The 13,920-nt window shown below is 48.9% G+C and overlaps 6 protein-coding genes across 6 annotated transcripts; 3 read left to right on the top strand and 3 right to left on the bottom strand.

Moving 5' to 3' along the window:
* Positions 1-162: 162 nt before the first annotated feature.
* BDV38DRAFT_283494 (zinc metalloprotease) lies at positions 163-1,818 on the top strand (the record flags this gene model as incomplete). The annotated part of the gene is made up of 5 exons (XM_032060048.1): positions 163-177; positions 289-471; positions 526-1,272; positions 1,326-1,518; positions 1,586-1,818. The coding sequence occupies 5 exons, from the start codon at positions 163-165 to the stop codon at positions 1,816-1,818; spliced, it is 1,371 nt and encodes a 456-aa protein (XP_031912879.1).
* Positions 1,819-1,984: 166 nt separating this feature from the next.
* BDV38DRAFT_101747 (uncharacterized protein) lies at positions 1,985-2,826 on the bottom strand. Its single transcript, XM_032050851.1, has one exon. It carries the CDS (start codon positions 2,666-2,668, stop codon positions 2,150-2,152), a length of 519 nt encoding a protein of 172 aa, XP_031912878.1. The 5' UTR covers positions 2,669-2,826; the 3' UTR covers positions 1,985-2,149.
* A 146-nt stretch (positions 2,827-2,972) lies between these two features.
* Positions 2,973-3,878, top strand: BDV38DRAFT_248326 (mitochondrial 54S ribosomal protein bL34m). The gene is made up of 2 exons (XM_032054718.1): positions 2,973-3,164; positions 3,268-3,878. Exons 1-2 carry the CDS (start codon positions 3,094-3,096, stop codon positions 3,590-3,592), a joined length of 396 nt encoding a protein of 131 aa, XP_031912877.1. The 5' UTR covers positions 2,973-3,093; the 3' UTR covers positions 3,593-3,878.
* A 129-nt stretch (positions 3,879-4,007) lies between these two features.
* BDV38DRAFT_248322 (putative zinc metalloprotease) lies at positions 4,008-8,036 on the bottom strand. Its single transcript, XM_032054717.1, has 4 exons — positions 7,763-8,036; positions 6,496-7,463; positions 4,373-6,444; positions 4,008-4,312 (listed from the first exon to the last, which is right to left on the bottom strand). The coding sequence occupies exons 2-4, from the start codon at positions 7,385-7,387 to the stop codon at positions 4,130-4,132; spliced, it is 3,147 nt and encodes a 1,048-aa protein (XP_031912876.1). The 5' UTR covers positions 7,388-7,463; positions 7,763-8,036; the 3' UTR covers positions 4,008-4,129.
* A 307-nt stretch (positions 8,037-8,343) lies between these two features.
* Positions 8,344-12,835, top strand: BDV38DRAFT_271685 (uncharacterized protein; the record flags this gene model as incomplete). Its single annotated transcript, XM_032057363.1, has 5 exons — positions 8,344-8,505; positions 8,597-10,149; positions 10,200-11,001; positions 11,265-11,427; positions 11,499-12,835. The coding sequence occupies 5 exons, from the start codon at positions 8,344-8,346 to the stop codon at positions 12,833-12,835; spliced, it is 4,017 nt and encodes a 1,338-aa protein (XP_031912875.1).
* Positions 12,836-12,988: 153 nt separating this feature from the next.
* BDV38DRAFT_101702 (mitochondrial 37S ribosomal protein uS13m) lies at positions 12,989-13,755 on the bottom strand. The gene is made up of 4 exons (XM_032050850.1): positions 13,690-13,755; positions 13,585-13,629; positions 13,257-13,523; positions 12,989-13,187 (listed from the first exon to the last, which is right to left on the bottom strand). Exons 1-4 carry the CDS (start codon positions 13,690-13,692, stop codon positions 13,143-13,145), a joined length of 360 nt encoding a protein of 119 aa, XP_031912874.1. The 5' UTR covers positions 13,693-13,755; the 3' UTR covers positions 12,989-13,142.
* Positions 13,756-13,920: the final 165 nt, after the last annotated feature.

The raw sequence follows: 13,920 nt of genomic DNA, 5'->3' as shown, positions 1-13,920 counted from the left end.
CTGTGTAATGAACTAGTAACAACAACAGGTGACTAAGGCACTCCATTCTCCCGCAATACTTCAAAGCGCAACTTGGTTGGAATGTTCCTATCAACCTGACAAACAACACAGCACAGCACTTCCTTGACATTGAGGCAAAGCTGTCGTTGGGTTCGCTTCAACATGTATATACTCGAGGTAAGTGCATTGTCTTCAAATGCCCTTGAAGAAACCCCACGCCTTTGCGGTGACACCTGTCCAGTTATGATAAAGAGCTATAGCTGATCTGGCTTACCGTGGCGATTATAGCAATTGGCGCGTCTCCTCGACCGCCCGTTCTTCCCATGGAAGAATGTCCTTGTGGGATTCTCTTTGGGACAATTTGTCCTAGAAGGTCTTCTGTCTCTCCGTCAATATAAGGTCCTGCAGCGCACAAAGCCTCCACAGGTTTTGGAGAATGAGGTGTCTCAGAAGGTCTTCGATCAAAGTCAAGTAAGTATGCTCATCATCCATCAGGCCGAGCGTCACACCTAACAGCATCTCCAGTCTTACGGTCGCGCGAAAGCGAAGTTCGGCTTCGTTGCTGGTCTCTACGGTCAAATTCAGAATCTTGCGTTTATCTACGGTGATATCCTCCCCAAACTGTGGGGGGCTAGCGGTCTCTTGTTGGCACAGTACTTCCCTTCTCGGTTCCAGGGCGAAATCACACAAACTCTCGTGTTTCTGTTTGGATTCAACCTGATTAGCACTATTCTGTCACTGCCAATCTCGTACTACAACACTTTTGTTCTGGAAGAGAAATTCGGCTTCAATAAGCAGACTCTCAAGCTCTGGGTTACGGATATGCTGAAGGGTCAGATGCTCGGTATTGTGCTTGGAACGCCTATCATTAGCGCGGTGCTCAAGATCGTCCAGAAGACCGGTAACTCGTTCTTCTACTACCTGTGGCTTTTTGGTATCTTCGTCCAGGTCTTTGCCATTACCATTTACCCGATTGTGATCCTGCCATTGTTCAACAAGCTATCGCCTTTGGAACCTGGTGACCTAAAGACCGGCGTTGAGAACCTCGCCAAGAAGCTGAACTTCCCTCTCCAGGAACTTCACGTCATCGATGGTAGCAAACGGAGTGCTCACAGCAACGCCTATTTCTATGGACTGCCATGGAAAAAGCATATTGTTATTTACGATACTTTGATTGAGAAGAGTGAGTCCGAAGAGGTGGTTGCTGTTCTGAGCCATGAATTGGGCCATTGGAGTCTCAGCCACACCACCAAGCTGTTCGGTATCGCTCAGGTATGTTGGCCTGCTTGATGATCGTGCGGGACAAGTCCGACTGACTGCTATAGTTCCACATGTTCTACATCTTTGCACTTTTCTCGGTCTTTGTCAACAACAAGTCGTTGTACCAATCTTTCGGTTTCATTAACGAACAGCCCATTATGATTGGATTCCTTCTGTTTTCGGATGCTCTGGCGCCAATGGATGCCGTTGTCAAGCTTCTAATGAACATCCTCAGTCGCAAGTTCGAATTCCAGGCTGGTATGTTTCCCTGCTTCTGCTGTGGTAAGGTTACTGTGCCATGACCAAGGGCTAACAATCACCCCAGATGCGTTTGCTGTGAAGCTTGGCTATTCCGAGAAGCTCGCCTCGTCTCTCCTCAAGCTCCAGATCCAAAACTTGAGCACCATGGATGCTGACTGGATGTATGCCAGCTATCACTACTCTCACCCGATCCTTTCGGAGCGACTCAAGGCGCTCGGCTGGAAGGGTGGAAAGGTCACTGATTATAAGGCGGAGGATGATGAGAAGCCAGTTAAAGCTGCTGACCGCGAGCTCTGAGCTATTCTGATGCTGCTATCTTTATTCGCGTTCTCGGTTAGTGTTCAGACTTTTGGATATTTTCGGTTATTCGGTCCTGTGGGATGGGGTTGGTGTTTTTTTTGTAGAAGTGTGGGAATCCATCATTCAGAAAAAAATAAAAGTCATAAAACAAAGGAAACTCCTCTAGTACGCCAAATACAAGATGCATAGCTTTTGATACCCAACCGAACAGAATCAAGCCCATAGCAGAATGATGCCAACAAAATCTTCCAATCATAGACCCATAACAGCCTCTTTTTTTAATACTTTTTCTTTTTCTCACTGGGTTGCTTTCCCTTTGCCTTCGGATTTACTCTTCGGCTTGGGTCTCAGCCTTTGCTTTAGCCCTCTTCTCCGCCAATCTCCTCTCCTTCTTCTTCCGCTTCCTTTCCTCCTTATCAAGAACACCGGCATCCTGTCCCACATCGTCTACGTCCATCGGCCCCTGCGCATCATTCTCGTCCTGCACCGCATCGCCATTCTCGCCCTCCTGGAACTTTTTCGCATCCTCCCAATCCCCATTCGTCCCCACTTGCTGCTGTTGCTGCGCATCTCCCTCTTCCAGCTTGGCGAGAGCCAAATCGCGTCCTAAAACCTCGCCCGCCAGGCCAGCCTTCACGCGCTTCAAGTTGTGTATCGTAAGATTAGGCGCAGCAGCTGTGGTGCGCGAAACGGGGCCATGCTCGCTGATTCCGGCGTTGGGTTGATATGCGGGGTCTGTAGCGGCGAGGTCGATGTAGGCAGCGAGAAAGTCATGCGCCGCTGATTGGGAGATGGACTTCGAGTTGAGAATGAACGTTGGGGGGAGGGGCGAGGGGCCTGTAGCCATTGTGACGGTTTTGAATGTTTCGATTTATGATATAGCGTATTATAATTGCTCCCCTTATGGTGGTATACTGTGCGCAATTGGAAACAGCCCGTCTAGTATGTAGTAAATTGGCAAACGAAATAAATATAGAAAGATGGTTCGTGCACTCGCAAATGTCAAGACCGAGAGCTTAAGGTGTATATCAAAATCGAAGAAGACCCAAAAAAGAAAAAAAGTTCTAGGATGGGAAAGGTGGTCCGTGCTCTCTCCGCCGGAGGTTCAATTTTCGTTCCGCCCATCAATCGATCTCCAAGCGGCCTCTACCCTCCCAACCCCCAGCAGCCAATCCCTCTCCGGATCCCACGCCATCTGCCTCCGCCTACTTCTTCTGAATCTGAATCTACGCGGTCCCTTCTCGGTGCTCACGGCTCACTCAGTCTACGACAATGCTTTGCTTCCGGTGCAGGGCCATGCCCTCCGCCCTAAGGACGTACTCGTCCCCGATGTCCATGTCGAGGTAGGTAACAAGCATAGGGCTACCATAACACACGATCACCCAAACCACGTCCCATACACCTGGTCTCCGGAACAGGCCCGCTGTACTAACAGCTCTATACCAGATACCTCACCCCCAAAACCACAACGACAACACCTTTCAGCACTCTCTCCTCACCACTCCGACCCATGACCAACTTCACCACCACCATCCGTCCCCAACTCCCGACCCTAAGCAATACACAACTCCCCTCCGCGGCCACGCCATCCGCCCAACAGACCCGCTCTTTCTCCGCCAGTGCCTCCCTGGCCGGTAAGCGCGCGACCTACAATCCCTCGCGACGGGTGCAGAAACGGCGTCACGGATTCTTGGCCCGGGTGCGGTCGCGTGGAGGACGGATGATCATTTTGCGGAGGAGGGCGAAGGGCCGCAAGTCGTTGAGTTGGTAGATGGCTTAAGGGCGACATTTTGGTTCTTGTGTGCTGGACGGAAGGGAAACTGCGTTGATTGTCCAGTGGATGATATACCGTCGGACAACATGCGGCATTTGTATGATGGGCTTGTTGGGCTATTTGGTTTTGCTCCTTTTGTTCGTCATTTGAGGGCTTGAGGCTTTCTTTGATTCGTTGTCGGGGAAAAGGCTTTTAATGCCTTGGATATAACGGGACGCGATGGTCCTTCTGTACCATATACAATACATAGATCTTTTTATGTGCAATGTGTTGGGCTTTTCTCTCTACTCGGGGCCCTTTTAAATATATAATGGCGGATTTCTCTTTGTAGTATGGGACCATGATTGTAGTACGTAAATATAGGCAGCATAAAACGAAAACAAACATTAGATTGAGTTTCCTAATCCATGGCCTTTTCTATTGCTGCAGCAGTTGCCTGTCTTCATCTACTGATCGCTTATTTCATGCCAAATCTCGATGTATACCATTCCAATCATCGTAAAATATATCTACCCGATTCGTTATTGAAAAGCATCACTCGTCGTCTTCGTCGTCTTCGTCATCTTCCGATCCAGTCTCATACTCGTCATCATCTTCGTCGTCGTCGGATTCCTCGTCCTCGTCATCACCGACCTTCAAGCCGTAATCGTCCTCGAAGTCCTTGAGCGGCTGCACCTCGGGAGTGAAGCCGGACGACTGGAGACCTTCTTTGATAGTCTGAACGAACTGGTTAGCATTGAGCGCTTTATACAGTAGGGTAGTCAGTTGTGATCATACCTCTTCAAGCACAGTAGCGCAGGTAATAACGATGTTAGCCGTCTTGGGATCAAACAGGGGAAGAATGATGTCCCGGAGAGCGCCCTTGATATCATCAACGCTGATGTTCCGAACCTGCCGAAGCATCTTCTCCTTGTAGTCGCTGGGCAAGCTGCGCACGACCTGGCGGGTAAAGCTGCCCTGGGCTGCGCCAGCAATGGTCGCCTGCTCGTTGGCATAGCTAACCACGATGCTGCTGATTGATCCCTCCAGCATCAGAGGGTCGAACGGGATAGCACCGGATAGATGGTCCTTGACAATCTGCTTGCTCGACTCGAAAGCCTTGTGAGCGTTAGGAGACCGGTACACGTCAAAGTTGACAAAACCAGTGTCGACGTTGTAAGCAAAGTTGGTGCCATATGCCAGACCAGTGCCACGAACTGCAACCCAGAGAGGACCCTCAACTGCGTTCATGTAGGCAATTGCAACCAATAGTGCAGGAAGCCTGGGGTCGTTGTACGAATCAAGGCCTCGAGCGGTTGCATATGCGAACGACGAGTCAATAGTGGGCATAGGAACCACGTAGGACTCTCCACCCAAATTTTGACCGGCCTCACTCAGCAAGGCCCTTCTTGCTGTAATGGGCTGGAGGGTAGAAATCGCACCAAGTCGCTCGACAAATGGCTCCCAGGCAGAGACAGGACTCTTGAGCTTCTCAAGGTCAGCAATGACTAGCACTCGCATGTTTTCAAACTGGAAGAGTGCCTTTCGGATTTCTTCCATGCGGGAGACCACGAGTTCTGGTTCCTCAGCCAACTGTTTCTTGATCCTCTTGAGATAGCGTGCCTTCACCAGGGTGCTTCGGGCGCGGACGATGGACTCAGCTGCGTAGTGGACCATGACATGCACCGCTGCGAGCATGTCATCGCCGCTACGCTTTGAATCAGGCACGTCGGAGAGAAGGCGGCTGGTAATTGCTCGCAGTCGCTCCACGTCGAAAATTGAGTTCCATGACAACTCCTGAAGCCATGCAATCGCCGTGTTATATTTCTCCAGCTCGACTTGGAAGGAGATACGCAGCATTTCTGAGTTGCCTAGACTTCTGGCATTTTCCATCGCATATCCAACTGTGTCCCTCTCCAGCTCAACAACCACCTGTTCGAAGTTGATGGTTTTTCCATCACGCTGAACTGGGAGGTTAAAGAAAGCTTCGGTGTAGATAGAAAGAAGGGGGCGAAGTTGAACCGGAACAGACTGAGCTGAGATAAGGAGGGAAAGCTGGACGAAATTACTCGGAATATGCTCAAAGTGGATAAACAGAGGCATTTCCGAGCCATCAGCGTCTATGAGCTTCTGCGCAGTATGGTCAGGGCGTCCCGCCTTCAAAGCAGCACCAGATCTGGCCGTGGTGGTTTCCACAAAATGGATTGATTCAATCCCAGGGATGCTGAATCTCTCCAGCATATCCTTGGGAATCTCCTTGTCGTTCTCTGCCTTTGCTTTCTCAAGCTTCTCAGCGAGCTGCTTCAGGCCTGCTTCACCAAGACGCTTCTTCTGTGCTGTCACTCTGGCTTCTTCCTCTTTTTTCAGTGTCTCAGACATCTTCATGGATGGCACGCCCAAAATAGTGACATGGGGAGCATCCGAAATCCACCTCTTAATGAAACTCCGCCATTCATTCTCACTCCACTTCTCTAGTACATCATACTCTTTCAATGTCGCGACATCTAGGAGAGTCGAACCATCCCTTTTTCCAAAGAGAAAATCCGAGATAACGTACTCAGCGAGAGAGGAAGCGGAGCTTTCTGTAGAAAATTTCCAGGTCCGCCTTTGCCGGTCAATGCATTCTTTCAGATAGTTCATGTCGAGCTCTTTCTCCATCGCATCCTTCAGAACTTCAAAGAAGCGCTGTTCCACCTGAGCTAGTTTATCGGTTTCCACACTGGTCAGGGTGAACCGAATCTCAAAAGAGGGGTGGTCTTCAGTGGTATAGTAGACTGCACTTGCCAGCTGTTCCTTTTCGACGAGGATGTTGTCTAAAAGCGAAGCGGATGATCCAGCAAGGTACAGAAGTGTAACATTGAGGGCCCCGGCTTTGAAGTGTGAGCATAGTTGTGAGATGAAAGAAAGGGTTTACTGCTTACTTTGAACGGGATCAGTAGAATCCGGTCCCAGAAATCTGATCTCGATCTCTCCAAACGATTCATCCTCTTCCGGAAACTCTACCTTCTCCACAATAGACTTTTCCAATGACGGGGCCTGCTTGGAGTCCACCCATGGTCGCTTGAACGGAGCATCTGGACTGGGAATAACATCCAGAATGGTATCTTCAAACTTGTCCAGAGTCTCAAGCATATTGGCATGGTCGACCTCGCCGGTGATGATCAGGCAAAGGTTTTTCGGCTGATACATCTCTCGGTGAAATTCTCTGATTCTCTCTGCCGTGAGAACACGGAGCTGCTCCATCATACCACCAGTCTCATAACGGAAGCCCACACCTGGTGGGTAAATCAAACGACGAGCACTCAAGTCTATCAGTTCTGCAGCGTTATTCTGCACACCCTGCATTTCTGAGTACACAACACCTGCATCGTTTCCAGTTCCGTCGATGTGATGTACTTCTGTGTAGCAGCCTTCGTCTGTCAAGGTTGGGGCAATTACATGCTCGAGGTATACGGGCAAAATCTGGGCAAATCCTTCCCAGCCCGCTGTGTCAAGCGTGTACGCCGTATGGTCTGTGGCAGTCCAGGCATTGGTACTCGAATAAACCCGCGTAGCGAGCTTATCAAGAAATCCCTTGTACCTGTAATTGCGAGAACCCATGAAGCACAGATGCTCCAACGTATGGGGAGCTCCCGAATCATCATGGATTTCTGTGGCAAGGACAAAGTATCCTGTTACCTTAGGGCCTTTCTGGTCGATGACCACGACCCGCATGCCAGTTCTCTCAGACTCATACTGGACAAATTCGCTTGGCGAGTAGTCCGGTTTGAATTTCTGTAGTAACTTGAAATGGCTTTTCTGACTCGGGGACATTTTGCTAAGCGACCCTGAGAACCTCTGAAGATGAACCTTAAACCCAGAATTTGCGATCGTTGTTTGTAACAATGATCTGTACAGGGGTCAGTAAGCGATACTATATAGCAACGCTAGACCACAGGATAAAGCACAAATTTCACTACTAAATCAAAGTAAACTAAAATACAAACAGGACATTGAAGAAGCAGACTAAGTTGAACAGTATTCAAAAAAAGAAAAACATGCTGAAACAAATTTGTTGACATAATACCCCCAATGGGTAACAGTGTCTTTTTATGCCACTTGATAGAAGAGGGGCTGTTTCTTTTTCCCCTTTTTTTTTTTTTTTTTCTCCCTCTTCCCAAAAATGGTGAGTTGACGATAAGAACTTACATGGATCGAATAGGTTTTGCCCAAGACAGGCCTCGTAAGAAGAATCGAGACAGCACGATGAACTCTGCTTAACAGCTGACATTAATGTTCCAAGGACGTCGTTGGCCGCAGTTGGGTTTCGGTCCCCTCGAACTGTGACGGCGAGAGAGTGGAGTTTGGGTCCCGTTGTTTTGGAGGATCACCACGCCAACAAATGCTCAATTACACATGTAGAGATACTGAGGACATGACCTCTGCATAGGCCAACGAGGATTACAAGGAATGTACAGAAACGAAACAGTTAAATTGAACAACAGAATTAAGAAATTAACAACTCATAGTCCACCAAAATCCCTCCAATTGAATGCTCGTGAATTGGGACCAAGGCGGTGAAAGCGATGAAGTCACATGGAGCTGACAGCTCGTTTCCTCTTCTCCTCTGTTTGTTGCTGCCAACCATTCCAGGCAATTCAGTTCTAAGGTGTTTTCCGATCTGCCGATAGTGAGTAACGGATCGGGTTACTCGCGTTGGTTCTGTCTGCAGAGGGGCTTTATCATTCGTTGAGGAACGACAGAGCTGGTCACAATCAAACAGGTTTACTATGGCCCACAAGGCATCGGAGCAGGAGATAAGCCAGTCAGTGCTTGGTTTTGTAACGGAAGGCATCTACCCAACATCTGAGAATGTCATTGTCGCGGAGTTTCCAGTATCTGCTCTCGCAAAAGAGTTAGAGCTTATATCAAAGGCAAGGGAGGAAGTGGAGGTGAGTAGCACCAACTGGGAACCACGCGCTGCTCCCAACGCTATTGCCCCTGCGACTAATCCACGATATACTTATGCTTCATGTCAACTAGGCGGAGATCACTGCACTGAGCCGAGACAATGACTTCGATGCCGATGGGTGGATTTCGCAAGCAAAACAGCTTCATGTTGACATTGAGCGATCTCGTGTCACTGCGAGGGAGATTGTCGCGCAGCATGAAAATACAAACCCTTTACAATTGAAGGTTGAAGATGCCGCTGCCAAGTTCCAATTGGTTGAAACCGAAATCGCATTCAACCAAGCTGTAACGTACACACTTGAAGAGGTACAACGACTATGTCAGCGACTCGATGCTGGGCGGGACATCCTCGGAGAGGGTCAAGTCATGGACGCAATCAAAACATTAGAAGCGACCGAGCAAGCCATTAAAAAAGACAATCTCTTTTCAAACACAACTGTCATGCATGTATTATTAGGAAATGTCAGCGAACTGCGGAGGGAAATTGCGGAGTACCTCCGTGGTCGCTGGAGGAAGCAGTTGAACGTTGACAGAAAGGCGAGTGTTTTGACACTTTTGAATGACAATGGTAAGCAATTCTCCCAGACCTGGATCTGGAAACTTTTATTGAACAAAACAGGGTATCCATTGGAAGAAACTATCGCGGCTCTGGTCCACCTTGATATGCTCGCGTTGTGCAAAAATAAGTTCGAGAAGGACTTAATTGCCACCCTTTTCGAGCCTATTCTACTGCCCGGAATTGAAGGACAAAGCCGTGGCGTCCAGGTCGGAGAGGCATCAATTCGAGTAGAATCCCAACCATCGAAGGCATCAGTGCCTGAGGTTTTGGACCGCCTCGCCACAGTCTTGGGCTTCCTACGCCAACACCTTCCAGCAACAATCTCGGACTCATTTTCGAGTTCCCTCATCCCAACACTCTCGTCGAAGGTCATCTCCTACTGGCTGTCTTCTGCCATACCCACAGAGCTTGAAGGTCTGAGTATGTTCGAAAATATCTTGAACCATGTTTTAAAGTTCACAAATACGATCGAAACATTCGGGTGGCGGGGGTATGAGGAACTTGTTTCTTGGGTCAATCAGGCCCCTCGTTTATGGCTCACTAGGCGTCGAGTGGATTCACTGGACCAAGTTCGCAAAGTCCTGGCCGTGAGCCAAGGTACCACGAAGCAGGTAGAACGTGTCGAAAAAGAGGAGGTTTCTGGTAAGGATGAGGTTCTACTGGAGAATACGACTGATGATTGGGATGCTGGCTGGGATGACGACAACGAACATGAGACCACAGCGAAGCATTCTGGAAATAAAGAAGACGAAGAGGATGTCAGCGCATGGGGTCTGGATGATGATACCGAAGAGAACACAACTGAAACAAAACCTGATTTACCTGCTGAAGATGACGCTGCCGATGCGTGGGGCTGGGGAGACGAAGATGAGGAAGAGCAACTCGATGGCGCACAGGTTAAAAGTACAAATGTGGGCAAATCTGTCAACGGGAAAGATTCATCACATCATACCTCTCCACGGGAGGTCACACTGAAAGAGCAGTACACCGTAACCGACATACCCGATTCTATCCTCAAAATCATTCAGCAGCAAATCGAAGACTCTGAAGCTATATCCCAGCCAACGTAAGTTGATGTTGACGTGGATACCCGCACATGTACTGACTCTGTTCCAGACATTCCCACTCCCGCGTTGTTTCCTCTGGTGCAGGCTTACTTGCGCTTCCGACCTTGATACTCGCCATGTTCAAGGCCACGGCGTCATCGTTCTACGGTCTTAAACTCAACTCAGGGCAAATGTACCTATACAATGACAGCTTGTATCTTGCTGACAAAGTGCGCAATCTTTCAGAGGAACATCAGCTCTCCAGGCTCCATGCTGATATCGATGCGCTCGAGAAGTGCGGCAAATTCGCTTACAGCAAAGAGATGCAAACGCAGCGCACCATTGTCACAGACCTGCTGGACGGTGCACAAGGCTTTAGCCAATGTTCTGAGCAACCATTCCTGGGAGAATGTGAAAATGCCGTCAGTGCAACTGTTGACAGAATCCATGACGTCTACAAGGAATGGCAACCAATCCTGTCACATTCCGCACTACTTCAGTCTGTTGGTTCTCTGGTTTCGACAGTTATCAACAAGATCATCATCGAGATTGAAGAATTAGGTGATATATCGGAGGCTCAGTCCCAACAGCTTGTAATATTCTGCAACCAAGTCTCTAAGCTGGAAGATCTGTTCATGCCAGAGACAGCGGATGATCATGCACGTGTACCGATGACCGCTGTCTACGTGCGACACTGGCTGAAATTCCAGTATCTTATCAACATATTGGAAAGTTCGTTGGCCGACATTAAGTTCCTCTGGCAAGAAGGCGAACTACGTTTAGAATTCTCGGCTGATGAAGTGGTTGATCTTATCAAGGCTCTTTTCGCTGAGTCTGACTACAGGCGGAAGGCAATTGCAGAGATTCGACGAGTCTCGAGATGATAGGAAAGAGGCTCAAATGTATCGTATATAATAGAGGAGTATAATATGACAGGCAATTCGACCATAGTAACTACAGATTATAGGGCTAGGGCAAAGAACAGTATTGTGTATAGTACATAGTTCTTGTAGGCTGACTGCGGGGAATCTCCGCGCTTTGCGCAATTGGCCGCACCGGTCGCCGTATTTTTTCCTCAGTTTGCGCAGGTTTTGCCCACTGCGAACCGATTCGATTTTCGACAACGCCACTTCAGAATCTCCAGTTCCATTTGTGCTTTTACGGTCCCAAAATGAGCGAGGGCACAAATCCCACTTCGGCTGCGGCCTCTGCGCAGAGGCAGGTTCGTGTGCAGCTCACTAGCAAACAAGAAGACATTGCACTACCTGAGAATACCGGCCCGATTCTCGTTCCCACAGGTGAGGTTATCTTACGCCGGTCCTTGCATCTTCCTGGTGTCTGTTTTTCCTGCAGAGATCTAATTATGTAGGTCTTCGAAGATATGCACTCTCGACGTTGGTGAACAATCTCCTTGGCAATGATAAGCCAATTCCATTCGAATTTTTGATCAACGGGTCTTTCCTCCGAACTTCGATCGATGAATACCTGACTGCCAATGGTATCTCTGCGGAAACTACTCTAGAAATCGAATATGTGAGAGCCTTGATTCCACCTCTGCATATTGCATCGTTTGAGCATGACGACTGGGTAAGCTCGGTTGATGTGCTTTCCACGACCTCGCCCGCCGCTTCTTTGGCCTCTGCAACAATTGCTGCGGGTCAAGAAAGGATCCTCTCTGGCAGCTATGATGGTCTGCTTCGAGTGTGGAATATGTCGTCTCAGATAGTTGCAACCTCTCCATCTGCCGCTGATGGTGGTCATACCGCCTCTATCAAAGCCGCCAAGTTCATTTCCCCAAATTCGATTGTTTCCGCAGGTCTCGACCGAACAGTGCGTCTGTGGAAGTATTCTGAGGATGGGGATGGTTTCTCGGGCAATATAGTGCCTCAGCTCGAGTTGTATGGGCATGAGGGTCCTATCAACTCATTGTCTGTACATGCGCCTTCGAATCGCATACTTTCCGCCTCGTCAGACCACAGCATAGGCTTCTGGTCAACCAAGAAATCAGATGCACCAGCCGCTCCAGAGGATCTATTGCCATCTGCTGCCTTGAGGAGCTCCAAGAGGAGAAAGCTGAATTCGTCTGTGACCACCCCGCAACGTGGATCCCTGGCACTCTTGTCTTCCCACACTGCGCCTGTGTCGGCTGCGATCTTCGACTCTAATGATTCTACTGTCGGTTATTCAGCTTCTTGGGACCATTCTCTGCGTACATGGGATCTTGTGACTGCTACACTTGTGGATACTCGGACAACAGCTCACTCACTGCTCTCACTTGAGCACCTCCCTGAACACCACCTGCTCGCCGCAGGAACATCCGCTCGCCATATCACCCTAATCGACCCTCGGGTGTCAGCAACTACAATTGCGGCCATGACTCTGCGAGGCCACACAAACGCAGTTGTCTCGTTGGCTCGTGATCCTAAGAGTTCCTATGGTCTCATTAGTGGAAGTCATGATGGTACATGTCGGATTTGGGATATCCGGGCCACGAAGACAGACAAGGATGGTGTGGTTGGGGAGAGTGTATATTCCATTTCCCGCAAGAGTCTGGAAGAACAAGGTAAATCTGAGGCCAAGCGTGTCGGTGGAGAGGGCGTCAAAGTTTTTGGTGTGGCCTGGGATGGAACAGTAGGCATTGTCAGTGCCGGTGAGGACAAGAGGATCCAGATCAATCGGGGCGAAGGCGTCTTATCTTCTGCGTAGAATAAGTTGCACATATGGGCCTGGCGTTTTGCTATAGGATGAAAAGTTGAGATTCTCTAATTATTTTTTTTTCTTTTGCTACTATACAACTCGATGTCCTTTCAGATGCTTATAAATCCTGCGAGACACAAAGACGGGATACAGCATTCTTTTGGCTGCATATTCCTTCTCTAGATATAGTACATCTCATGAGTTTTTGAACTGTATCCGATACTCAATTACAAGAAATTAAAGATAAACGCCATGCCATGCCCCCCACATAAAGATCGCGAGGTCCAACAAAGTACAAATAGTCGGTGTAGTGAGCTCAGAGCCTTCTTTCCATACGATTGAGCTTGACAGCAGTTTTGATCTATACAGACAAGCATTAGCCCCTGCACAACCTGAGAAACAGGAGAACAAATATGGGAGCAAAACCAACCTGAGTTCTCGTCCTCTGTCCACGAACTGGGAGTCCCAATGCATGTCGTCTACCCCGGTATGTACCCGTCTCCTTCAAGCGTTTGATATCATCCAGGTATTGTCTGCGAAGGTCGTTCTCGATTTTCATCTCGGACAAAGCAGCCGTGATGTCGAGGACCTGCTTGTTTGCCAGTTCGCCGACTTTGCATGTGGGGTGGATGTGGAAGCGGGCTAGAAGGCGTGAAGAGGCATTGTTGCCAATACCGAAAAAGGACTGGAGCGATTTCTGTTGAGAGTGTTAGATTCGGTAAGGATACTATAGTGCATTGGTTGGCTAGAGTGCTTGCCTTGACGAGGTTCCGCTCAGGGAAGTTCACGCCCAGGATGAAGACCTAAGTGAACCATTAGCCGTGAGCCCTGAACTCTTGAAAATGAGATAGAAGATAGCGTACCATCTTGCCTGACTGGATGAACCTGGTCTGCTAGAAATGGGACAAACTGCACTCCGCTAATGTCCCTCCGGCGCAATGATTGACCTCCGGAGCGTGGAAGAAATCACGTCGCAACAACATTCCTCCGGTTTAGCTTTCGTAAATTTCAATACACCCCCTGTAAGATTTAAGTTTCTGGGGCGACCTTACACCACCCTCGAGGGGAAAATTACACATATCCAAGCTCAAATT

Source organism: Aspergillus pseudotamarii (assembly GCF_009193445.1).
Source record: "Aspergillus pseudotamarii strain CBS 117625 unplaced genomic scaffold BDV38scaffold_31, whole genome shotgun sequence".
Taxonomy (NCBI): Eukaryota; Fungi; Ascomycota; class Eurotiomycetes; order Eurotiales; family Aspergillaceae; genus Aspergillus; species Aspergillus pseudotamarii.
The sequence above is the reverse complement of the archived record's forward strand: the minus strand, read 5'-3'. Positions and strand labels throughout refer to the sequence as shown.

What these genes read in the sequence shown, in the direction of transcription:
- BDV38DRAFT_101747 (XM_032050851.1), bottom strand. Translation starts at nt 2,668, where the DNA reads ATGGCTACAGGCCCCTCGCCCCTCCCCCCAACGTTCATTCTCAACTCG.
- BDV38DRAFT_248326 (XM_032054718.1), top strand. Translation starts at nt 3,094, where the DNA reads ATGCTTTGCTTCCGGTGCAGGGCCATGCCCTCCGCCCTAAGGACGTAC. An exon ending in TCCCCGATGTCCATGTCGAG is followed by an intron (nt 3,165 to 3,267) that starts GTAGGTAACAAG and finishes GCTCTATACCAG; the next exon opens with ATACCTCACCCCCAAAACCA.
- BDV38DRAFT_101702 (XM_032050850.1), bottom strand. An exon ending in CTGAGCGGAACCTCGTCAAG is followed by an intron (nt 13,524 to 13,584) that starts GCAAGCACTCTA and finishes CACTCTCAACAG; the next exon opens with AAATCGCTCCAGTCCTTTTT. An exon ending in GACAGAGGACGAGAACTCAG is followed by an intron (nt 13,188 to 13,256) that starts GTTGGTTTTGCT and finishes TTGTCTGTATAG; the next exon opens with ATCAAAACTGCTGTCAAGCT.
- BDV38DRAFT_248322 (XM_032054717.1), bottom strand. Translation starts at nt 7,387, where the DNA reads ATGTCCCCGAGTCAGAAAAGCCATTTCAAGTTACTACAGAAATTCAAA. An exon ending in TTCTACTGATCCCGTTCAAA is followed by an intron (nt 6,445 to 6,495) that starts GTAAGCAGTAAA and finishes CACACTTCAAAG; the next exon opens with CCGGGGCCCTCAATGTTACA. An exon ending in GCGCTACTGTGCTTGAAGAG is followed by an intron (nt 4,313 to 4,372) that starts GTATGATCACAA and finishes CAGTTCGTTCAG; the next exon opens with ACTATCAAAGAAGGTCTCCA.